The 27,954-nt window shown below is 28.8% G+C and overlaps 1 protein-coding gene across 2 annotated transcripts in view; it reads left to right on the forward strand.

Moving 5' to 3' along the window:
* Positions 1–27,954, forward strand: part of LOC119661829 — a 205,993-nt gene that overhangs the window by 25,462 nt on the left and 152,577 nt on the right. For both annotated transcript variants that reach the window (XM_038071330.1, XM_038071331.1), the window contains exon 2: positions 14,986–15,153. In XM_038071330.1, coding sequence (XP_037927258.1) covers positions 15,105–15,153 — 49 coding nt within the window. In that variant the 5' untranslated portion in view covers positions 14,986–15,104. The remainder of the gene's footprint in view (positions 1–14,985; positions 15,154–27,954) is intronic.

The raw sequence follows: 27,954 nt of genomic DNA on the forward strand, positions 1-27,954 counted from the left end.
GCATTCCAAATAATCTCACACATTTGTTGTAGTTTCTGTGATGTTACTGTTAAGTTGAAAATGGAAAATTTATGGAAAATTTATGGAATACACTCGTATGAATGCAGCAAAGTCTTAAGGCTTAGTGAAGATGAGTTTTCGTAACGATTTTCGGAACGTACAAATGTTCAACAAGTAATCATAATCGATGTTGTTTATATCACCAATTGATAGAAGTTATAGTGAAAGAGAAATTCTTTTTTAGTCATTTTACTGCAATTCATGCAATTACCTTTGGAAAGCGTAAGTATGTCATTAATTTTGAAAATTTACTAAATTACAAAAAAAAGCAGTAAGTGCCGTTTCCTTCCAGTACTGATATGGAATTACTTTTATTTAATTATTTTTTTGGTTAATATCTTTTACTATAACTCAGTGGCGTAGCAAAGATTGGACCATGGGGTCAATGTATTGGAGACAAAATTTTTTAGCATTGTTTTTGCACCTTACTAATTTTAAATTGTGTTTTCAAGGGTGGGACTTTCATCCAAATCTCGTTCCCACACTAATCAGTGTCTCTATGTTACAGGATAATATTTATGCCATTTTGTGGCTGCGACTTTTTATTGAGTTCCAATTTCAATACTTTTAAAAGGAATAAAAACTAATAAAATAATATGATATTTTGTTATTTTGTTATTAGAATTTATGGAAGATGAAACTTATAATATTATAATAATATTATAAGATATAGTATTACTAATATTTTTAAATGTTTATACTGACATTGTAGGTTTTATAAACTTCTATATAATAGCAAGAGTTATGATGGAATATGAAAACAAAATTTATATATATAAATATAGTTCAACATTTAGAATAATGGTTAAGTAGCAGCGATTGGAGAAACGGTGTGCCTTTTTAGCTTTTCTTATCATGAGAGTAAAATTGCTAACTTCTTAAACAATACTTTTATATTCGATTATAAAATTAATTATTGCTTTACTAAAAAGAAATATTTATTTAAAAATTAATTTGTTATTCAAATAATTTGTTATCAATTAATAAGATGAAATATATATTGAAAAATTCATTTAGTGAGGCTAGGGAGAGAATAAGGCTCTCCCTTATCTCATCCTATAAGAATGAGGTAATAATTTTTTTTTCCATTTTTTTTTTATCCATATGTATAATAGAAAAATATTCGACAAGGTTCTAACAGATAGCATATGTATTCACTAGATACATTTTGACGCATTTTATATCAGCACTCTATTGCAAAACGTGTAATCATCTAACGTAATCTATCGTTTCATTTTACTGATTTGATTAATTAGAGTGTTGTGGTTAATCATTAGCTTTCACATGTCACAGTCTTCTTCACATAATTAGCATTACCATTCTAATCCCAACTTTAATAGACAATCTAGATCCATCTGTTTAAGTTTATATTGAACCATTTTTACTGAAGACCAGTTTGACTGACTGCCAAGAAAATACTTCCTTGAAAATCTGTTTCTTCTGTAAACCATACTTGCTATAGAAGAAATCAGAAGGCACAAAAGTCAGAAGTCTATGTGAGAAGTCATAGACTTCTTTTTGTCAAAAAAAGATTTTAAAGACTAGTCTAGAAGGTACTTTTTATAAATTTGTTTTTTCCGTCAGTAAAAGCTTGCCAGTTGCAAAAAAACATACAAAAACCCATGTGCTCTATTACATGAATGAGGGATTAAGTTATGTATGCCTTTTAAGAAGACTGCTTATGTAGACATTAAGGGTATAATCAGTCCAGCATTTTCAACAAACAAAAAAAAAAAAGTATGGTGGACAGATATGGTGAATAAGATAGAATCTTGTATTTAGGTTACTTATTGTTAATTGCTATTTACATAACGACGATTATAAATAAATAAGTCAACCTAAGACATAAAATTTTGAATATTTTCTTATTAGTAATTATTTATCTATTGCCAAACATCATCATTGCATGAAAAATAATAACATCAGAAATGTAGGTAAGTATCTTATGATTGTGAAGTGCTGAAATAATATTAAATCCCAAAGTCAAATAAATATTTATATAATTTTTATTGAAAATATTCAAATATATACTTTACTTAAAATAAATAAAATAAAAAATTATAAATTTTGATATTTGAGAAAAACTCTAAAGTAAGCATATAGCAAAATGCAAGGCGGAAGAGGTGTGAAGGTGTGAAAAAGTGTAGGAGTGAGTATTGGAAACATAATATTATCTTTATATTTTAGTGCAATAAATTTCAGTTTACTTTTAATTTGTGCTCAAAGCAAATTCCCTGCATTCATTTAAAATCCATTTATCATTCATTTAGGATTTATCTAAAATCATCATGCACTTGATGAAATTAATTCAGACATAATTGTAAATGAAATTTCAAAGAGATTGCCTCCGTTTAGAAACATAACACGACTCGATATATATTTTTTTGGAAAGCCTGGAACTTAAGCGGAATAATTTATGCGTAATATTACATATTAGTTTCTGTAATTATTTTTATATGAATTACTCTCCATCTACCGAGAGCAGAGCTCGGTACATCAAATATGCAAAATAAATACAACTGGAAACAGTTCCTATGAATTTTAGTGCCATAAATAAAATCTAATTAATAGTTTGACATCCAATAAGCAAGTCTGAAAGTAAATGCATGAATGAATGCCGGGTAGAGCCAAGTCAAGTCAAGCCGTGCTGTGCTGTGCTTGTGCGGTGCTGTGTGCATATGTGATATCACATGCTTACGACCAACACTACGTAGTTAAATGGGTCACAACTGCCAATAGAACTTCACAACTGACAATAGATGACGCTGATGTTACATGCATGTGTGGTGGGCCATGGGTGCTGCTATCCAACCGGGCAACTAACGTCAGCAATGGCAATAATATAGTAGCACGAGGAACAATGTCAGCAGCAAGCAATTCTCAAATTGTTGCAATCAAACAGAACTTTAATGCTCGAATATTTCACAAAGAAATAAATTATTATTAAATATTTTTTCTGTCGGGGCTTGTCCCTTCACTACACATCATATGCAGGTGTAATGTAAATAAACCACATTTTAGGGTTGCCGAGTAAGCACAAAAGGAACAATGGATGTCAAACAAAATAGCAAATAATTAGTTTATATAAAAATATAGCAGGCAATTATGTTAGCCATTGTCGTAAGTACTTTACTTAAAGGAAATACGAAAACACATATATATATATAAATATCTGAATAAGAAACTACTATCATTCAGTACTTATGATTAAAAATGCCTTCTTAATTAAACAAATTTTATATAAAAATTAAAACATTTTAAATATTAATTATATTTTTTTAATATTTGTACAATTACTATAATAGCTTTAATAAATTATTGACTAATATTAAATAACATATATTTCTATACAAAAAATATTCAATCCGTGTAGTATATAAATTTTTTTAAAAAATCTCTTAAGCACTAATTTTATAAAAAAAATAAATGGAAATTCCCATCAAAGCGAAACTGAGACTTACCTATCATTAAGAGTTTCTGTTTCTTTAAGAAAACTATGGAATCCATACACGTACAGAGTATAAAATCGGAATAGTTTAAACACTAGTTTAACTTACTCAAAATATTACTAACCATGGGTCTGTAGTATAGTTCACTACTAAATAATTGATGGATACATTTATATAATATGCCATTTAAAGAGACCAATTAGTACACTATTGCATTACACGAGATGTACTACTGCATCTGCTACTGTATAGAAGATTTTAAGTCATGTCTATAAGATGAGCCAGGCTACAGAGCACAATTGTCAACCCATTTAAGGCAGTTTCAAATACAGTCCGTAATACTGAGTTGAAACGACATTAAATGTGGGCATTGGCAGGTTGAGGCTTAATTTTTTGTGATATGAATATTAAAACCTTTGAATACATTATCTGTAATTTAAACTAACGAATTTCAGATCTATTCATTTTGCGAACAAATTTGTTCCTCTTAATGAAATAATACACGATCGTCAAAGATAGACTAAGAAATTCATCAACCAACTGCAGGTTGGGTTATACTCTTGACAAAGTAGGACTTTCAAAGAACAGATTTACCGTAGTTGTGAATAATGAATAATTAATTAAACAGCTTAAGATCTATACATCTTGAGGAAGAAATTGTTCATTCCTTTGATATGTGAAATGGTTAAGGACTGGCTAAAAAATTCATCAACCCATCTAACGCTATCTTAAAGAGGTTTTTTATACTGAACAAAGAGAAAATCAAAACAGTATTGGCATCTAAAGTACCATTCTCACACTGTAGGCATTTTAGAGACAAGCACTAGCCAATTTCATAAAATGGTTTTAGAAATTTCTGAATACAATATGCCTAGAAGTAAGCAATAATGGACTGATATCTACGAAAGCACCATTGATGGTGCTTACTCTTATAAAGTGAAGGATGATTGTTTAAAATAACTGGGGATGACACAATTAACCACCTTAGTTACGGTGTGCAATACTCCCCACTTAGTTATGATAATAAATTGCAGGATACGTAACAAGATTGTAGTATTCAAGAAGGTGGAATTACTTCAACTTCATTAAAATTAAATTTAAACATTTAATCTTAATAACCACAGTTAATCGTCATTTGAAATCCTTCTAAGTTTAAATTCATACAGTTTTTTTTTCTAATACTAAAAATTGTGGTGAGCATAATAGTTTGTTAAAGTGAAAAAAGAAGATAAAAGTTATGAAAAGAAAGGTAGTGTAGTGTGCAATTTTTAAAGTCCTCGACAACCCCAATTTTAAATTAACCGACACGCACGAAAATTTTTTTATATCAAAGAAAAAGTTAAATTAATAAAATTTAAAATTAATCTACACAACTCTTGTTTTTTTTATAATCGGTGTTGTTGTTCTCCCTTTATGTGGACTAGTGATTATAAGCATAAAGCAACTATAAGAATAACATACTGCTACCCATTCCATGACCCGCCAAAAATTAAAATCGTTGAAAATCCTTTTCATGTCAGCACAGATTATGCTGCGAGGAAAATGACAACAAGCCGCAAAAAAACAAGGAAACCATGAAAATCAACCCCAAGCGCCAAATGCCAAGAAAAACAAAACGAAAAACTGGAGCAAATACCGAACGATAAACGTTAAGTGCTCCATGCTCCATGCTCCATGCTCTATGCTCCATCATTGGTGTGCCGTATTCTATTCACTGTGCACGGTACTGGATACTGGATGCTGAGTTCCGAGTGCCGAGTGCTGCATACTGACTCCTTAGCTCCGCTTTAGTGTATGTTGTTTAGCATATACTGCCTCCGAAAGTTACTGACATTGACGGCGGAGTTTCTGTTGGAGATTTTGTTAGTGTTTTGGTTGTTATGTGAAAGAATGAGGCAGTTTTCCTGCACGTTTAGTTATAAACCGAAAAAGTATACTACCGACCACTTTTTTTATATATGAAATTAGTTTGTGCTACCAGAAGAAAGGATATTTTTGTGCATTCGCTAGGATATAACAAGGAAATAAAATTAATTTATTAAAAAAAGTTAAGTTCATGTTGATATTAAATTAAATTAAATTCAATTATATTACGAAAAAGACGTGTTACACAGCGCGAACTTTTTTAACTGAACAATATGAACTTTGGTAGTGGACAAATTGAATTCCTCAAGTATTAATTTGGACACGTACCACGTCATGCAATGCGATTTCGTTTCCTAGTGTGAATATCTCGAGCTCAACAATAAACTTTTCGCAAAATATAATGTAAGAAAAATTAAAAACGCAGGAGGTGCGAACTAAATAATAATGAATTTTATTTTCTCTTTTATATATATAACTAGTTACATATATATTATTTTTTATTATCTAATTTTTAATTGATTTTAGAATATATAAACTCAATTAAAACTGCAACCTTACAAGTTTCTCTAGTTTCTTATGACTTACTATTATCATATTTTGACAATCTTTTATATATTATACAGTAGTCGTCCAATATAACAAATACTCAATTTAATGAATGTCCAATTCAACACATGTCCAATTCAACACATGTCCAATTCAACACATGTCCAATTAAAATAATATCCAATTTAACGAGTGTCCAATTTAACGAATGTCCAATATAAAAATGTCCAATTTAACAAATGTCCAATTTAACGAATATCCATTTCAACATAAATCCAATTCAACAAATGTCTAATTCAACGAATGTTCAGTCTCACAAATGTCCAATTTAATAAATATCCAGTTTTACGGATGTCCAAATTATTGAATGTCCAACTTACAAATATCCAGTTTAACTAAAGTCTAATTTAATAAGTATCTAGTTTAATATGGTAAATGCTGCACTGAACTAATGTCCAATTCAACGACTGTTCAAATTAACGAATGTTCAATTAAACTAATATTAATTATTTGCAATTCCCGTTTAGCGAATGTCCATTTTAATATATATTTGTTTAAACAAATATCCAATTTAATGAATATCCAGTTTAACGAATGTCCAATTTAATTAATGTCCAATTCAACGAATGTCCAATTTAACGCATGCTCAGTTTAACGAATATCTAATTTAACGAATGTCTAATTTAACGAATATCTAATTTAACGAAAGTCCAAGTTACCTAATATCCAATTTAACGAATGTCCAATTTAACTAAAGTCCAGTTTAACGAATGTTTAACTTAACGAATACCCAATTTGACGAAAGTCCAATTTAACTAATGTTCAATTTAACTAATGTCCAATTTAATGAATGTCCAATTTAACTAATGTCCAATTTAATGAATGTCCAATTTACAGAATGTTTTCTTCTCATAACTTCTCCAAGTAAGATATGCTCGATCACTTAGATATTTCTTTCATTGTTCCTGGCATCAGTGCTCAACGAAAGTTCAGGTCTCATTATCTTGTTTTAGAAAACTTAAAATTTGAATAAAATAGTGAATAACCAAAGATTTCATGTCCATCACTATAATTCCATTTCAAATGGAAATGATTATTGTTGTTAGGAAATTTTCAAATCCAAAAATATTTTTAATTTTTAATCAAGTGAATCCTTGAAGTGATCATGCAACTTTTTTTGATATCGGTAAGTATCTAACAACAAGATATATTAAAAAATGACTTATGACGATAATACACTCATGATAGACGTGATATGAGTTTGAAGACTGTTGCCATTGCTTTTATGATGTTAGTGACAAATCCACTCCATGTAGAAGGATGACATAGATTTGAAACTAAGGTACGAGTGAGAGGGTGGCTGATATTGCTAATGTTGATAACGATGATAAAGATGATAATAATGTTCATATTGATATTGATGATCTTGATCTTAATGTTGATGCTGCTGTTGATAATAATGACGATAGTGATGATGATAATGATGTTGATGTTAATATTGATGCTGCAGTTGATGATATTGATGATGACGATTATTAGTGTCATTAGGACTTTATCTGTATTTACATTTCCTCTGTTGTATGTGTGTGATCACATTTAGCATCGCTTAACATCTATATATCAGCAAAATTGAACTGTTTTATACAGCAAAACATAATATGTGATTATTGTCTAAATTTTATGAAAAAACCAATCTCTGATCTTTAGTGAACTGAATTTAATTTTTTTTATATTTTCCAAATTATTTTTCAGCGAATCTTATAAATCGTTTAAATTTGTTTTAATTGCGATTAATATTTTCATTTGAATTCCTTTTGTGTTTCAGTTTTTACTTCTGTTCTATATACTTAAGGGTTCCATTATTTTTGAGAGAAGCACAGTTTTTACAGCTTTGAGCCCTTTTCTAATGATTTTAAGGCTAATTTACTTAACAGAATTACTTTGCAACTCATTGAGTTGAATAATGTCTCTTAAAGTTTTCCTTTAATTTTGTACACAAAAGGCAATTTCTTAAAAAATTCTTACATTTATTTTGAAATCCTGAAATATTTGTTCTGCTAATTTTTTAAAAAAGAAAATCGTAAACTTTTTGCAAGTTTTTCTTAACAATCACGCCAGTGAAGCCAAGCCAACCTTTTAAGACAAATACATTAAAAGCGCAAGAGGAACTTGAAGCAATGAAGTTGATGGAGATAAAGGTGGAGGTGGAGTTGTGGGTTGAGTTGGAGGTAGTGCTGAAGCTGGAGAGAAGAAAATTTCTAAAGGAAAATGGTGGAAAAATTCGCGAAAAAAATCACATTTTTGTTTGGTGTAAAAATTCTCGGTTGACAGTCGCAAAAATGTGATAAATTTTCTTTAAATGAAACTTTTTTATTGGCAAAAAAGATTGACGTTCAACGTTTTTTTCTTGTTGTTTACTTGGCAGTGTAGGCAGCTGGTTCGCCTTAACTTGCGCCATATGCCTTGAATTTTTCCAATTTCATTTCAATTTTTCCCTTTTAGTTTCGCTTTATTTGCATTTGTAAAGTGACACATAGGCCCATTGGTGGCTCAATGAAAACTTTCTTGTTGAAACAAAGAAAACAAACATCAGAGCACAGTTGGAAAGTAAACAATGCATGGTCAAGCGGACGCACCATGGGAAGCCCTACTCGTATATAATAGCTGCAAGAACCACAACAACAACTACTACAACAACAACAACAACAACAACAACAACAACAACAACAACGACAACGACAGCAACGAGAACAGCAACAACATCTACGTCAATTGGACTTATTGAAACATTTAAAGTAAATAAGTATCAAGAAGCTTACAATAGTACCACCACTTTTAGGTCATCGAGTTTGTTTGGAGTTCAATGTGCCTTCGATTTCATATCATAGACTCGTAGAAGGGCCAAAACACCAAAAACACTAAAAACACCAAAATGCCAATACGCCAATACGCCAAGTGGTATGGTGCCGGGTATACCAAAATGTTGGAAACGGAAAAGGACGAAACAAATATACAAAATTTTTAATAATCTTAATAATAAATTATTTAACATGTTGGCAATTGTGTTGACAAGGGTACTCAAATTTTACCGATATCGTTTCTATTTGACGTGGTAGTCCTTTAAGGTTGGTTGCCCATAATTCACTGAATTTCAAATTTCAAACAATCTCAAGGTAGAAAATATTTTTAACGATTCAGCAGGAATGTATTTTCATTTTCAAGAAGAAATTAAATTTATTTATTTATTATTTTTGCTACTTACGAGCATTATCAGAAGTAAATATTGATCTTATTAAACCTCTCAGGAGAATTTTATTTTTTCACAAAAATCGAATACCCAACAAATCGACAGAGGTCTGGTTTGTTATTTAAACCCTATGAGGTATATGAGAGCTTAGATTTATAGGTTTTTGTTTTTTGTTTCTTCTGTTGTTTTTTTTTTGTTTTTTTTGGAGAACTATTGGAATTTTCAACACAGTAGGGCAGGATAAGAATTTAAATAAAATAAATTAATTTTATTATATATTAAAGATTTAAAAATTTAGTATTAAGCTATAATAGACTGTTACTGTTCGATGACAAGAAGTTTATTTGGAAAAGAATAGCAAAGAAATGTTTGGAATTTTTTAAATTTTTAATCTAATGATTTCTTAGGCTGACTATGTGTCTTAGTTTTTTTTTTTTAAGTAATTTTGAAAAGATAACATCAAGTTTCCAGAGACAGTCCAAGCAAGAACTACACTGGATCTTGATTAGTGGTCTTTGGAAAAATCTATGGGTTTGATTGTCAGTACACAATTTTTAAATGGCACATATTAATAGCAGTAATCAACAAACTTAAGTCATTTGGATTATGAATCTTTCGATCCATAATTTTTACCAATAACAAAATACTAAGTATAGTGCACTATAATTAAGAAATATTAATAACCATGACAAAAAGTAGAGTAGCATACTTAGGATATGTAATGAAAAATCTAAAATAAAAGATAATACAATGGAAAAATTGAGTCATAACGAAAATCCTGGAACATCCACTTCTCTATTTTATCTCATTTTGTGCCGCTTTGTGATTCGTTTGGTTCTGCAGGCGTTCATTTGATATTCCACCTGGTCACTATATTTTAAGAATTCTACGTAGATATTTGTTGACAAACACTTGCATATTTTTCTCTATATGTCTGGAATATTTCCATGTCTCATAGCCGTAGTACTACTAAGCAGATTTTGGTCTGCTTAGATGAAGGATATCGTGTTTTTAAAATCTTCGATAGTGGTTTAACGAAACTATAATGTTATTTCTTCGTTGTAATAATGTTAGTTAACATTCGAAGCGGATAAGGTATGTAGAAGAAGAAGGTAAATTTTTCTTATAGATATTTTATAATCACCTTGGTTTTGAGAAAATAATCTTGATTAAAAAATATTAAATTTTTGTGTTTTGCTAATTAAATTTTAAATTTTATTATGTTTATTTTTATTGTGCGAAGCAATAAGGCATACACAAAAAAATTTATCAGCTCCTTAATAAGTCCATAAATTAAATGAGTTGAAAGAGAAAAAAACGAAGCAATATATTAAAATTAAGTTGAATGAAGCGTAACAAGCACCTGAAAATGGTAACTATTTTCACAGAGAAATGAACAGCACATGTGCATCCTGTGGACAGAGAAGGACGGTTTTCGAAAAAAAGAAGTCATGTTCGGTGCTGCAGGTGCAGCTGAAGAAAAAATTCAACATTTATTAGAAACAAACGCATTATAATCATGTTAACATAGACGTACATGGTTGGCTCGGCTTCGGGATATGCCAGCCAAAATGTGTACAAGATACCGGCAAAGGTTCAATGAGACGATGAGACGGAGAGACGAAGACTTGGAAAATTGTTTGTTCAATATGATACGCAAGTGAAAAAATATTTTTATTACTTAATTTATTTCTTGGCTTTTAAATAGAAAACAAATTTACTTGTACAAAATCGCATGCAGCGTGACTTCGAGAAGTTTCCAATATGTTTATTTACGTACTAAAATCCAGCAATTCTGCAAAAAAAGTAATATCTTCTTGCCTCGATATGCTATTTTGGGTGCATGCGAGAATAACATAACATAAAAATATTAGACAATAAAAATGTGCTCATAATATATTAAAACAGTTTATAATATCTGCAGAAAACAAAATACCATACATTCCGTTTATGGCTCTACTAAAATACGCACATGATAGAAAAGTATCTTTAACCCGGCAAGAGTTAAGCATTCAACTCTTCTATTAGTCACACCAAAATGTATTCAACTATTAAGCAAATATTGAACTTTTTTTCGGAATGCAGTAGATTTTACCAAAACAATTTTCAAATTAGTTTCTATGTATGTAAGATACTTTACACTCCATTTTTAAGACCTGTGGTCTTAATGTGTATTACGGTTCCTGCTAGTACTGAAAACAAAGCAACTTTGCTGGTATTGTTTTCAAAGGATTGTAAATAAATAATAAAAATTTTTTTGAAAACATTAAAATCAAAGTATTATTTAAATAATGGAATATGAATATATATATAATATAGTCATATTCTATGTACTCATTTTTTTATGAGTTTGTTAATTTAAATATTTTTAAGCGATAGTATTTGACTCTCCAACACAAAACTGAATCTTTATATTTCCAGTAAGGTTGATATATACACGATATTGATCTATATTGATATTGATATTAGTCAATAGCATATAACATATTTTAAAGAAACGTACTTAAATTTATTTTGGTTTTCTAGACCCAGAAGTCTGCAAGAAAAAGAGATAAATATTAAATTAGAGAGGGATTAGAGCTGAGGGATTAATTGTCATTGAACAATTAAATTGTTATATACATGTAAAAGACAAGCTCCAATTAATATACACAATTTAAAAGACTTTACTAAGGTTAATAATTAGAAGTATAGAATTTAATATACACAATCCAAAAGACTTTATCTAGGTTAATAATTACAAGTACATAATTTAATATTCCCGATCGTACTATTTAACTGCCGACTGCTGCCTTAACTACTACTTAGAAATAAAATGATATCAGATGATAAAAATACAAACACAATGTTAACTACTACCACCTAATCTAATCTAATCAAGCTAATCTATAAAATAATTTTCTAGTAATTTAAATAAAAGCAGCACAGCCACGTCTAAGTGTTGAGGCAATGGTGCTTTGAAATTCCATTTACTTCTAACTAACTAGGTTACAGAGAGCAGATGCAATAGTAGGTCTAATAGACCTACTACTATTTGTCCTAAACTAGTACTGTTAGAGACTCGGAGATCTATAAGTGCCGAACTGATGCTAACTAGTTCAGTTCACCTGCCTCGTGAACTTACTGCGTCTTTAATTAACTGTTGGCACCATTCACGGTTATGGCATATCACTCATGCTCAAGAAGTGATATTGTCGTCTTAGTGGTGACATGATATTTCTATGACTTAGCGATTAAAATTAGTTTTAATGAATCGTTTTAAATTTTTAAAGAAAATGTGAGATAAAACAGTTTTCTACTTACTGGAAGAGATTAAAAATTTACTTTTAGTTGATGTGCGCGTAAAAAGTAACTATAAATATACTTTAGATGTTACATTCTCTATAGCGCCTATTCGTTCCTTTAATAAAATTCAACCATCTTCTTTTCATTTGTAGCGTCTTACTATAATATCGGTATATCACTTATCTCTTGCATTACATCTAATTCTTCTTATAAATGTAATGATTAATTATAGATGTGCTTAGGTTATCATCACAATTTTTTTCGTTGTCAATTTTCATCATAAAAAGAATTTAATGCTTAATCAGTAATAAAAAATATGCGTAGAATATCACAGCTCCTCTTCTGAGCCAATTCTCTCCTTGCATGGAATTCAATAATGAGTAACTCTAAAAAGGTGCACTAATCCTAATTTTGATTCATAAATAGTACTTAACAAATTTCTATTTATCTAATTCTATCAATAGACTTCTTATTCACGAGTAGCGAGTAAATATAAGTAAATATATAAGTAAATATAGGTAAGTCACTAATCTGTTGCTTTCTTTTTCACTCTGATTTATTTCATAAATTCTCTTCACATCTAATAAGTTAGTCTAGCCGTGGAATATTACTTATTCTTTCATGCGCCAATTCAATCCATGACTCGACTAATTTCTATTTTCATATACCGAATATTCATCACTGTTCTTTTTCATTATCCTTTTTGCCAATTCTTCCAAATTTCTATTAATCTATTTCTATCTATCCATTAATCTATTTCCATCTATCTATTTTGTGTCAATAAGTACGCTTAAGTCATCGCTAATTTCTTGTATTCTTTATTCATTCCAATGGAATGGTAAGGAGTAACTATAATATGAGCTCGCTCAGGACATTTCTTATTTCGCGCATCCTTTCTTATGCTAATCTTTTTCATTAATGGAGCTTAACATATTTCTATTATTTGAGCTTATGATAATTTCTTTCTATCAATTGGAAAAACATTCTACTTCTTTTCAAAACATTAGGATTATGTTAAGCTAGTTATTAATGATAATCACATATAATTTATACAGTATTAGTTTAACATAATACAATAATAGAGGAATCTATTGGAGGTATCTATTCAAGTTGTGGTCTATCGATTTGAAATTATTTAAGTTCATTTAATTAATTTGTTAGCACCAATTAAAGAGAATATATTAATCATGTTTAAAAGAATTTCTATATAAAACTTATAAAATTGAAATAAATTAAATGGAAGAACATAAATTTAATTTGTCACATCCTTACAATAATGACGTGTGCTAAAAAGTGTCACTTAAAGTGTAAGCCGACAACTCACGAATTGACCTTAAACATTAATAACTCGTAAAATTCTAACCGAAACTTTTGGCGGTGTTTTAATATCGGAGCATTTCGTACGTTGTTTTCCCCGGCGCTACGTACACCTGCCACAATAGTAAAAATCTTCCATTGTTAGCCACCTTCACAAAATGTTCAAATGTTCAAATGTTCAAAGATAAAGAACGGAAGTGCCAAGTGCCACATGCACACAATCATTTAAATGCCATTTTCGGAATAAATTGCCGTCTGACATGGAATGCCGCTAATCAAAATCCCCAAAATATTGGTGAGCAATGTTAGCACACGTCGACGAGCGAGCAGTTGCCTAAAATCACAATGTTCAAGCCACAAGCATAGCACATACGAGTGAGTATTCCGGCATTTACACGATAGAGCATGTATGTAAATTTACACAGGTTTATGCAGTGCCAGGGTTAGAGCTGCGTATCCACACACATCCGCACCTCTCGTACCGACATGCATGGAGACGTGCTTAGTTACAAACGAAGTTATAAAAAAAAACAACTAAAATAAAAAAAAAAAAAAACAGAGCAATTAAACGTTTGAAAATCTATGAATGTATCTAACAAAACATGTATGTTATATGGATTATAAAACTACTCGCGTACATAAAAGCAGATACAGATGGGCCGTTAGAGACGAATACCAAAGTTGGTGCGATGGTGTTGGAGAGCTGATGCTCGCATTAACCACTGACAGTGTGAGATGTGATATATTCACTCTATGCCAGTTTCAGAACGTATTCATGTGTTCATGTGTATGTATGTGTGTGTGTTTGTGATTACATTAAGTAAAGCGATTTTTGACCGCCTATGGTTATACTAATAGTATGAGACATCGTGCCCAATGTGATTTCACCAGTTAACTGTGACCAAAATTGTAATTTAAAAGAGTTTCGCTTTGATGGGGAAATTATCGAACGCCAAAGATATGTACATATCGGTTTAGGGAAAAACGGTTTTATTTTCTCATTAAATAATTGTGCGATTGTGTGAGGCAGGTGTGACGCCAGTCAATGGCTCAATCGGCTTTGGGGTGAGACTAATAATTGACAGCGTTTACAATCAATTTTAAGTAGTTGGTCTACAGCTTAGCATATATTATATGAAACTATGTGTATACATTTTGTTAAAGGTGTTTTTTATTACTCAACGAGATTAACAAAATTATTTTTTTACTTTTCAGCCTGTTAGCTGTCTGAAGTCAATTCATCTGCTCAGCGTGTTGCGCCTACCTAAACATTAGTAGACGAAAAATATTAGAAGTCATTCGCTTTCAGTTTACGACTACACACATTAGCCAAAATGTTGCAATACTTTGGAGCATTTTTAATCTCAATTCTCTTCCTTCAAGGTAAGTACTAATAATGATAAGGATATAATTTTAGAAAAAATTTTAAATTTAATAAAAATATTTACAAGGTTTTTAATTGTTAAAATTTAAAGTTTTAGATATTCAATTGGTAAAATTAACCTTTGAAATATATATCACATATTTAGCTTTTAATTTTCAGTAGTTCCTGAAACTATTACGAATGTATTGGATTTCATTTTACTCTCATATTTCGATAATATTCTGGTAATATGTGGATAAACAAATTGAACTTGTTTTAGGCAAAATGGGTTTAAATTTTGATTTCAAGTTTGTGGATTATAAAGAATAATGATTATCGCTAAGAATAGTGAATTTGTTGCTTACAGTATGCCACCCCATAACGAGTACATATAGGACAGTTTAATATATATAATACGATAACATGATTATAATTTTGTTAATATAATGCAACAAAAAGAGGATCGGTAATACATTTACATTTCTTGGGAAAAAAAATTTATTTTTGAACGTAAGGTACTAAGTCTGATTATTAGAGAAAAAGTAATTTTATATATAATAAACAAATTAATTAGCTAGGCCTATTACATATACATACATGTATATGTGTTTAACTTAAATTAGTTGCTTACCAATGATTTATATATATCTAACACGGAAAGCATCTACTTTGTTATAGGGGGTCTTTCGTATTAACTGCCATCGAAAAATAAAAAAAAAGTATTCACTTTCAATAGATCCAATATTACATATATATTCCTGAAAACTGAAATAAATATAGATTCCTAGAAAAAAAATTATTTCTAATCAACGAAGTTCACAATTAAATTATTTATATTCAAATATTATTAAATTTATCACTTTAACTATAGTCTGAAGCACACAAATTTCAGACTATATTCTATTTAATCGACTCAATCAAAATTTTAGACTACTTTGTCAGTACTCTAACCACTGATATAGGTTTAATTTTAGCTAAGTCTACTTAAAATGTCAATATCAAAATGTTTTAAGGAAATATTTTACATAAGGGAATATACATACTATTTAGAGGAATATTAAACATTTTGGTGATAAGTTTATGAACGGAAACATACCTTTAATTGATATTCTTTGATATATAAATATCCTAAATTGTAAAAGTTTAAAGTTTTTATACTCATATTGCAAGAGATGGTTATTTATAGGAATATTAAAGATTTTTCAAGCATGCTGATTTATTGGATTCTTTCTACTATATAACAAAAACATATAGTAAATTACAAGACTCCAAAGATTTTATGTGACGAAATATTATTTATAACAATATTATAGGTTTTGCAGATAAGTTTATGGATTGGAAGAAAGCTTTATACCTTAATACTCTTCGATATACACATATGTCCAAGTGTAACATTCAAAACTTTTTAAAACAGGTTTGTAAAGAAATATGATGTATATGAATGTTATAGGTTTCACAGATAAGTTTACACACTTGAATTTAACTGATTGTTTGCGATATATATATATTGCTTAGGAATATTATACATTGTACAAATAAGTTTACTTTCCTGAAGACAATTTTATGTAATTCTCTTTGATATATGTACATATATAAAAGCGTTAAAATCATAATAGATAGGAATAATGCAGATGAATTTTCTTTAAAGGAATATTTCAGATTTTGGAAATAAGCTTACTTGTGGAAAGATGCCTTTATTCGATTCTCTTTGATATATACATATATCGAACTGTAGGACTCAATAGTATTTGTAAGAAATTTGCAAAGCTTCTTACTATACTATAGATTTCGTGGTTAAGCTTCTTTTCTCGATGATTTCTTTATCTGATCCACTTCTAAATATATGCATATATCAAAATGTAAGAATCAAATCATTTTACAAGAATATTGTGTGCGAATCAAATGTCTGTGAATATTATAGATTTCTCAGATAAACTTGCTAACTTGAATTTATTTGATTCTCTTCGATTTACACATTATCAGGGTCAAAATGAAAACTTTTTATAGGAGAATTGTGTAGGTATATAAGAATTAGAATTTTAAGAATATTATATTATATTATATATAATAGTACATCATACATTACATTATTATACAAATAAGTTTACTTTCTTGAAGATTAATTTATACGATAGTCTCTCATTATACACATAGGTACATCAGAGTGTAAGAATCAAAACGATTTATAGAAATACTTTGAAGGAATATAGCGTATATGAATATTATCAACTTCACAGATAAGATTACTTCCTTGAACATAATTTTATATGATCGTCTTCGTTATGCACATACATTAAAGTGTTAGAATCAAAAGTAAGGATATACTTTTAATATACTTATTATAAGTTTAAACATAAAAGAAAATGAGATTACTACATTTGTAATTGTTATTTTATTATGTCCAATAAATCCTAAATTATAAACTTAACTTACCTTATGAGGAGGATAATAGTTTAACATATCCTGAGCATTGGCTGCAATGTGCAAACGAAATGTTAACAGTTTTATCGCGTACTTATTATCCTTAATATTGAATTGTATTTTCTTACTCTTTTGGCTACGTCTTTCAATTATCCCTTTTTATGGTTGATAATATTACAATGAGCATACTCGGACTTGTACATAATTTTTTATTTTCATTTTATTATGTTTTTCTTACTCTTTACTATTATTATGCTTTCTTTTATTTTATTGCTTTTTCACTTGGCTCCTGAGGACTCAGGAACGTGTACAGGAACACGAACAAGAAAGAACATCAACCTGAGCTTAAATGTATGCGAATAGCAAGTTGCATTCCTGCCAGTTGCTAGTTGCTAGTTGCCAGTTGCTAGTTGCCAGTTGCTAGTTGCCAGTTGCCAGTTTCCAGTTGCCGGTGTTAATGTGCGCACAGCTTTAGGTGTTGATTTTAATCTTTGCAGATAAGGTAATACAACTGCTACTTATTTGCTATGAAACGTAATGGTGTATGGCAGTGTTCCGCTCCGCAGTTTTTTAATGAAACAAATACAACAAAAAAAATATACAATTTACTTGCGACGAGTACGTATACCGGGTCCGGGTCCGGGTAACAAATACTCGTTCTGGCAATGTACTGCCATAGCATGCCCTATGGGGGCGATAATGAAAATAAACTGCAATTTGCAAATGCATTAAGTAAAACAAAAACATTGAAAATACACAACAAAAAACAAAATTAAAAAACAAAAAAAAAACAAAAAATTATTAAAAGCAGTAAACTAAAACTGTAAACTAACTGAAAAAAAAGTATTAAAATAAAACAATACAAAACAAAATAATTTTTAATTAAAGCAAATATTTATTTTTGTTAAATTGTTTCAGTGTGTTGTTGTTGTTGTTGCAGCTGCTATAACTATAACTGTTGAAAAGTCTTCTTCTTCTTCTTCTTCTGCTGCTTTTTTCGAAATGCATATTGTGAATTAATTTTGCAGAAGAGAAGCAGAAAGCAGAAATTTCTTCCGCTTCAATAGGAACTAAAACTGCAAGTAGAACAAAGTTTCTTTCCAACTCTCGACCAAAAGAAATGCTACGACAAACAAAACATTTTTCTTTATATAAATAAATAATCAAAAATGTCATATGTCGTACGCATTTAGTTAGTTTTACCTTAACATCCTCTTTCCTGACTCAGCAGCAGCTCCTGCCATAAAAGCAACAATAGTGCCGGAAAATGTATTGTCCATATTATTTCATGCAACGTCAATCCCAGATTCCACGCTTTGTTACAATTGTCCTTAGAAGAACTTAAAAATTCTTTCATGTCGAATCACTCTAACTTAAGCACACAAAAAGACTTAGACTAAGATTCAGATTCAGATTCAGATTTAGCAGGTGAGTAAGTATTCACAAAATAGTTAAGTACATTCAGCGTTACTCGCAACTGAAACTGAAATTGATACAGAAACTGGGATGATTCTAATAAAAATCAGAATTCTCTGTTTTCTGTTTTCTGTTTTTTTTCTTTTTTCAAGAAATTATCTATAAACTTATACGGTAATATGTCAAGCTTAGTTCTCACACAGAAAAGAAAGTAATAGAGATAAGTTACTAGAAAGTATTAGAAAACTGACTATTTGCTAAGCTAAAGCTTAAAATGTAGAAAGTTTTAGAATATTATCTTGTAAGAGAAGGATGATATCAATTCGGATAGATGATTATTTCGTAGGATTATTTTGGAATATTTACAATAAAATATAATGAAAAAATTATATAAAGTCTAGTACAATAAACTACAGATAAGTTATGCCATTTGTTGCATAAGAGTTCCCATTCCCCTCTGCTGCGATTAGGAATTAAAAAATTTTTTTTTCAAATAAAATAAGTAAAATCTTATTTAAATTAAAATAAAATTAAATAAAGTAAAATAAAATAATATAAAATAAATAAAATCTTATTGAAATTGAAATAAAACTGAATAAAATAAAATAAAACTAGATTAAATTAAATAATATAAAAAAAACCTTATTAAAATTAAAATAAACTTAAGATAATAAAATAAAATAAAATAAAATAAAATAAAATAAAATAAAATAAAATAAAATAAAATAAAATAAAATAAAATAAAATAAATTAATAAAATAAAAAATAAAATAAAATAAAATAAAATAAAATAAAATAAAATAAAATAAAATAAAATAAAATAAAATAAAATAAAATTCGATAAAGTAAACTAAAATAAAATAAAATAAAATAAAATAAAATAAAATAAAATAAAATGAAATAGAATAAAATAGAATAAAATAAAATACAATAAAATATAAATAAAATAATAAAATATAAATAATATAAAATATAAATAAAATATAAAAAATATAAAATGTAAATAATATAAAATATAAATAAAATAAAATACAATAAAATAAAATAAAATAAAATACAATAAAATGAAATAAAATAAAATACAATAAAAGAAAATAAAAATGAAATGAAATAAAATAAAACAAAATAAAATAAAATAAAATAAAATAAAATAAAATAAAATACAATAAAATACAACAAAATATAAATATAAATAAAAATAAATAATATATAAATATAAATATAATAAAATATAAATTATATAAAATATAAATAAAATAAAATAAAATTCAATAAAATAAAATGAAACAAAATAAAATACAGTAAAGTAAAATAAAATAAAATACAATAAAGTAAATTAAAATACAATAAAGTAAAATAAAATAAAATATAATAATATACTACAAAATAAATTAGAATAAAATAAAATAAAATGAAATAAAATACAATAAAATAATATATAATTAAAATAAAATAAAATAAAATAAAATAAAAAATAAATAGAATTAAATAAAATTCAATAAAATTAAGTAAAATTAAGTAAAAAAATAAAATAAAATTAAATAAAATAACATACTTAGAAATATATATTGATATGTCACCATAATATATATATCTGGAATACTTGTAAACTAAATTTTTGCTTTAGAGGACTAAAGAGAAAGATTACAAGAGATTAATAAAGAAATTAATAGAGATTATTGTAGAGATTATAGGGGAATACTTTAAGACATGTATAAAAAAACCCACAGCAAACTTTTTAAAAATAATTTAATATAAGTAGAATTGAATAAAATAAAAAAAGTAGATGGTACTGACTTCTAGTAGAGCAAAGCACCACGACTGTGACTGATTTTTTGTGCTTCTAATTGACTAATAGACTTTAACTGCGCAGAGCACTTTCCACCATTCGAATGAAAGGCAGAATATGTACTACTAAAAAATCGTAACAATGAAAGGGGATATGATTTCTGGGCCTACTATTCTCTTAATGGACTATATCATTTTTAAACAATCAAAGAGAAAGTCACTAGAGGTTTCATATGTTACAAATGGAGTAGGCATTCTGTGCCCTCAGACAGATGATAACATGATGATCTACAAATATTTTCATCTCTGTTCTGCTAGATAATCGAATATTCTTATAGCCAGCAGAATCGTCTTTGATTTGATTATAATATCTTTTCGATTGCTAAAATGTATTTTCTGGAGTGATTTGTTGAATCATGCAAAAAGGAAGAAAACGCAGGCAGCTAAGTCTGGCAAATTTAGTGACTGGTTGATGTTATTCAAACTGTTCTCTGTCAAGAACTCATGAATTGTGATGGTAGGTGCCTTATCAATTTAGTTTTTAAGATAGTAAAAAAAAAAAAACGTGTATAGGAGCAGATATACTCTCGACTCCGTAGCTTTTACAAATGTCAAACTATGGTGTTTAAATTCGGAAGAAAAACTGATGAGAGAACTTCTGAGTGCAACCGTTACCTGATCGAAACGATATCGTGTTGATTATTTTTGAAACTTTTTGATCGAGATTGTTTTTCGCATGTAATCGTATTCCATACAAGATTGTATTCCATATTTTCATATATTACAAAATAATAGTTGAGCAATGAGCAGTACAAACACGAATGATATGATATTCATAACATAGTTGTGTTTTTATTAATAATAATATTTTATTTCTTTCTTTATTTATTTCCTTCTTTCTTTATTTTTTCATATCATTATTATTAAAGCTTTGCTCCATGTCAAAACAGTTGATTTCGAGCTGCCTCTTATACTGGGCATAGGCTATCTATAAGTAGTCTTCATTGCCTTCTTTGCAAAGCGATATCTCTGATCATGCCACATTTTGTTAAATAAATGTTGAAAGAGCAGAAAATCTCTTCTCCAATGCTGAAGCCATTCATCAGAACATTGGATTATTATAAAAACCTTAACTTTCCAATCATATGAATCTGGTTAAGTTACAGGTGGAAATAAAATATATTATTGCCAAAAAAGTAGAATAGTCAAAATAAAATTCACTTCAATATAAAATCGAGTTTTAACTAGTCTTGAACCATTCAAAAATAATGAGTATTTGTTCCACTGAGCTCGTCTTCAATAAATTTGTTGGAAAAGTTTTGATGTGTGAACTGTTAACTTAAAAGTTTTATCGAAACGAAAACAAAAAAAATCCTAAACTGTTTAAATTTGTTTGTCAATTTCTTGAAAAAATAAACCAAAAATAAGAACCACAAATAATTCCCATAATAAACATAAAAATAATAACAATAAAACTACTAGAGACCAATACTGCCTGCTGCAAGCATCCTGCAATGGTGCAACTCTTTTGGAAAAGGGTCTCAGTATCTGCAAATGTTAGACTTCTGAACAAAAATGCCAGACCGACATTGTGCACTGTTTTGGTTTTTCACTCCAAAGGATGCATCTTACTTTCCAGTTTGTAATTGTGTCCTGTGCAATTTAGTGCAGAAGAAAAGCCTGACACACTCTGCACATATTCGAGGACATACTCTTATATACTTGCGTGTACGTAGAAGTGTTCGCTTGCCTTTTGCATAATATTTTTTATTTGAGCTCTTCCACTGAAATTGCTACTTAATTTTTAAGTTTGTATTTTATTTTATTTTATTTTATTCTATTTTATTTCATTTTATTTGGCTTTTATTTTTTTATGCTCTATTTAAGTAACTTGGCATTACACAGTCAAAAAATCGCTTTTGTCTGGCAAGAGATTGTGTGGATGGCGTACTTTTTATCTTCATATTGTTGTGAGTTAATAGATTTCATCATGTCGAAAGCGTTCTAAATGGAGGCAAGATTACATACGGAAAGGAAGAACTTTGTGCTATTTTTATAAAAACATTTTAAAAGATGTTAAAAAGTAATGAACCCAAACAAAAGATTTTTATTGGTTCGTTAAATTGTGTACCACTTTCCTTATTTGGATTTTAAACTTCTTACTCGCCGTACTCTGTTTTTTAGAAACTCCTAATTTTTTTACTGTATTTTTTGTTTCCTTTCAAATTAAGCAATTAAAACTTTTTATTTAACTCAAATAGTTTCTTACAAGATTTTTTATTGAGCACTTTCTTTGGTTCCTCCACATTTTGGTTATGCAAATGAAACTTCGTATAAACAACTTAACGCAATTTCGTGGTCTTAAAACTGTACCCTACAATCCGCAATTTACTTGTATAGACACTTATATATATTGGTTCACTTTGATGGCACTTTATTTATATTAATTAAAAAGCAAAAAAACTAATACTTTTATTTATCTTTTATATACTACACCGAAGCAAATTGAAATTTAAAAAAATTGGTGTTTGTGGAGACGACATCTATTGGCACTTAAAAGCGTCGATAAGATATAGACTGAGATAAACGGAGTTATAGTAAAGTGTAGTCCCACAAAAAATTCCATTGATGACAAAACATAGATCTTAATGGTCAATTCATATGGTTTGTCCCGGCGTTTTTTGAAACCACATCAATATTTACGATTTAAAGCACAAAAAAATAGTGATTATGAGACTGTAAATCTAAATAATTTTTAAAAAAGTGCTATCATATCACACCTGTAGAACAGACCAAAAAAATAATTCGTAAACATATGATTGTGAATCATCGATTTTTTAAAAAAAATTGCAGGGATAACACATTTTGAAATAAATTCTGAAGCACATAGTGATCTTAAACGCTTTTTGACAATTATTTTTGGATTTTCAATTTCCAAAATGCCACAATTTTGTTTGTTTCCATGTGCACCAAGGAAAGAATACTAAACCACATCAACACCAGAATTGAACCTGTCTGTCTATATAATACCTAAAACCTGAGCAGATTAGATGCCCAAATAATAAATATGGATGACTCATTTTTATTATTTGAATATTGTAGGGATAATGTGATAAAAGATAGGCCCAGTGCAGTAATCCATATCTTTCAAAATCTTTAAAAATTTCTAAATGTAAAAGTAAATAGTACTTAAACGGTACTGCCGTACGGTCGGTACCTTAAAATAGATAACTTTTTGTGCTAACTCTTATAGAGAAAGGAAAGGTTAAAACATTAAGTTAATTATGAGTCATCAGTGTACAAAAGTTTAATCTATTTGGATCTAGTTAAGTCAGTTATTTTATATTTATTAACAATTAAAATAACTGGAGATTCGGATATTCCAAACTCTTTTGAGGAATATTTTTATTTGTAAGTTTACATTTAGGTAGTTATTTGTTTTTAATCTTTTCTCAGGTATGGTTTTCTTCGTTTTTTTTATTTTTTTGACAAAAATTCATGATAAGTCACAAATTTTTTTTTTACTTATACTTACAAGTTCATTTGCTTTGATTTCTAGAAATGGGTCTAATAGTGTCAATTATCCTCAAAGCAATATTGCTTAGCAAATTTAAGTAAAATGGTTTTAAATTAGATCTTCCTAAGTTATTTAGCATTCCAAAGGTGCGTGGTATATATATATATATATATTACACTCGTCGTGAAATCTTTTCCTTTGAGCAACTACATAATTTTTAATATATATTGTAGAAATATGTAGATCTATTTTCATCTAAGACTTGACACTAATTTTAAGAGAAAATCTACTCTTTTAGGGGTATTACTATGTTATGTCAGATATAAATTTATTGAATAAAATATGTTGCAAGAGGTGTGATGAGAAAATTTTTCTTCAAAATTACTTTAGAAAGTTTTAGTTTCTTCTAATGAATTTTGATTCCAAATTCAAATTATATTTTCCCTACCGCAGCTGATGTTGCCGAATTTTTGAAAAGCAACTTGTAAAAGTATTGCCGGTGCATTTTCCCAAATCTAATTATTATTATGCACCTTCATTTAGTCCTTAATCGTTCTAGACGGAAAAAGTGCTCATTTTCACTGTTTTAATATTTCCATTCTAATTTATACAAATACTGAATTTGAGGTAAAAGTAATTACTTAAATTGTCAAAAGTAATGTTAGGATTACAACAAGTTGCAGAGCAGCATGTTGACAACTTGGCAAAAAGCTCATATAATGCAATTATTCTGTAAATAAACTTCATTGTCGTTGTACGTTTGCCATTTCCCTTGACTTCTTTCCACACGTTTGGAAACTTTTCCAAATGTGTATGGGTTGCTCACATGTGCTTCATCATAATTCTTCTCTCCAGAAATGGTAAATTGTTGCTTCTGTTTCATGTTTTATGTACTCTTATTTTTATTTTTTTTTATTCAGTTTATTTTTTTTTTTGCAATTTTTTTTTTTGCAAATTTTTTTTTTTTTTGCAATCTTTTTTTTTTTTCTTTTTTTTTGTAACATTTTGTTCTCTTGACTTTTGGTTAAATTAAACTAAGCCGTTCTAACCTAGTAAAGTCTCTGCTGAGCTCGGTAAGCCATGTTAAGAATGTGTTCTTCCCGAAAGCAAGCCCACAATCTCTTCAATCCGCCTCTCCACCGCCATCATCATCCCTTTCCATCAGCCATTTTTTATATGTTCAGGTTTGCTTTATTTACGTTCATTTTGATTTAAATTCTATTTTCATTTTTCATTTACACAACACAATTTCTGACGCTTCTGTATGAACGTATTTGTCCTTCCTTTTCCCTTTTCCCTTTATACACTTTTTTTGTATTTTGTTCTTTTCGTTTTTTTTTTTGTTTTTTTTTTTTTCATATAATTTCTTTTTACGATTTTGTATCGTTTTGGTGCGATTTAGGGCACCATTTTGGTTTTAGATGGTTTTGGCTGGTTTTGAATGGCTATGCATCCATGGCATAGCTTTTCCTTAGCTACAATTATCATCTCGACCCTAGAAAAACAGCAAAAAAAAAAAATAATAATAATAAAGAAAAACGGAAATAAAGATGAAGGAAGGCACAGTCGAATGCGGTTACTTCATTCGTTATAATAAATTTATTATGTGTTACCGTTGCTGCGGTTTTCGCTTATAATGAAAAACAAATAATTCTTTCATGTTCGCGGTTCTTGTTTGTATAATTGTTAGCAAAATAAATACAATAAAAATTAAAAATTAAAAATAAAATTAATTTAAAAAAAATGTAGTAGTAAAAATAATGTTCATGTAAACAATTTTGGCAGTTGCACAAATGTTTTTTTTTGATGTTTTTCCATATCAAGTAAAATGCCTTGGGATGCTTATTAATTCATTTCCAGCAAAAGTCAATTGTCTTATTTTGCTATTTATTCATATGTATATTTATATATATATATATATGTATATCTTCATTTATTTATTTATTTGTTTAGTATATTTCTTTCGTATAAATATTTTCTCGTAGGTTTGAATTCAGCCGCAAAAATCAAAATTATTTAATAATATGCACAGGAGTTTATGTGTGAACTTTCTAACGAAGACGTGATGATGCCCAGGAACGGATCGCACAGCGGGCGGTTTCATTGTTGAAGACAATAAATAACCCCTTCCATCTGGCAAATGGCATAGGGCAAATGAATGTCTTCATTGCAAGAACTCAGCATATGTTGCCATATAAACATTTATTGTATATATTTACTGTAGCATTTTGGAATGCAAATAAAATAAAGCCAGCATTCTCATGCAAATGATGTATTCAGATAGTTATTATATTTGAAATCTGTCCATATTTGATTAGAAACATTTTGTATTCATAAGTAAAACTTTTAGTTTTCAAAAGTAATTGCAATGTGTGTCACATTTAAAATTTCTACACATGAAATTAAATCATTTCTATTACTTTAACAAAAAATTATAGATGTTCCTCCCACTTCTGGCATTTCAGTTTCATTTCAAACATAAATGATTTTAACAAATTCTAGCAAAATGTATAAACTTATTTAATAATTTATCTGATTGTTAACAAATCACATACAAAAAATATTGAATAAAAAAATTCTATTCCAATAACCTTACTAGTTTAAAGAAAAATTCTTCTTCTGGTTGTTTTAACCAACAGTTATCACTCCAATTGCTGTATTTAGATCTGATTTGTACAGATTTAGTACACTTCATCTTTTTTTCTGGTGATATTTTGGAAAGCATAGTTTGGCTAAGCAGTATTCTCCCCCGATTGGTCATCTGGCTTTACACCAGGTCTTTAAAGTGAATTTTGTTGACACCCATCATTGGATATTGGATAGGACAAATACTGGTTACCTTAAGGCAGTTTGCTTAGCCACTTGGTTTGTTACTTCATTACCATTAAAACCACTGCGTGCAGATTTTCTATGTAAAATGCTTGATTCCCAACATTAAAGCTAAGTAAGATATAGACTAAGCCCCAACTTAGATATAGCATAGCATTTTAAAACTATTTTAGAATCAGTTTTATACCTTTTATTTAAAATTTTCATAACGAGATGATTGACCTCGGTATGTTTTAGTCTAAAAAAATGTTTTACTCTAGTTTTCCTGATTATTGTAGTGTTTTTACGGCGTACGTGATCGCCATAATATAGCTTCTTCTCTATATACTTGCTTTGGATTATATACTCAATAGGAATATATACTAATTATTAGACTGTCAAGTAGAGAAATTTTCAGCAATTCCAAAGCTTGCCCGATGGGGTGCTTCAGGAAATCACTCAGAGCAGCTAAACAATTTGGGCATAACGATCACATTATATAAACTGTTATTGAGTTATTTCTGTGTTGAATTTTTTATAAAATATGGTAAGACTGAACAATATGTAAACATCTGTATGGAAGTTGACCACGTTTCATTAAAAAAAAATTTAATACTCTCATTGATATCTCATAAAGATATCAGTCTTGTGAAAGGTTTACTCACAGACCATTGTAGATCAGGAACTCGAGATAGAAGATTGAATCTTTCTTTCAATTATTTCTGTCGCAGTTGTAGGGAGGAGTAGGGAGGGCCTTCTTGTTGAAGAGTCTTGGTCAACTACAGGATCGCTCTTTAAATAGTATTTTGAACTCTGCCAATGGTGGTTTTACGATAATGCAGTGGGCCAATAGTCCTCAGTAATCATTTGG

This window comes from Teleopsis dalmanni, chromosome X (genome assembly GCF_002237135.1).
Source record: "Teleopsis dalmanni isolate 2A chromosome X, ASM223713v2, whole genome shotgun sequence".
In the NCBI taxonomy this organism is placed as follows: Eukaryota; Metazoa; Arthropoda; class Insecta; order Diptera; family Diopsidae; genus Teleopsis; species Teleopsis dalmanni.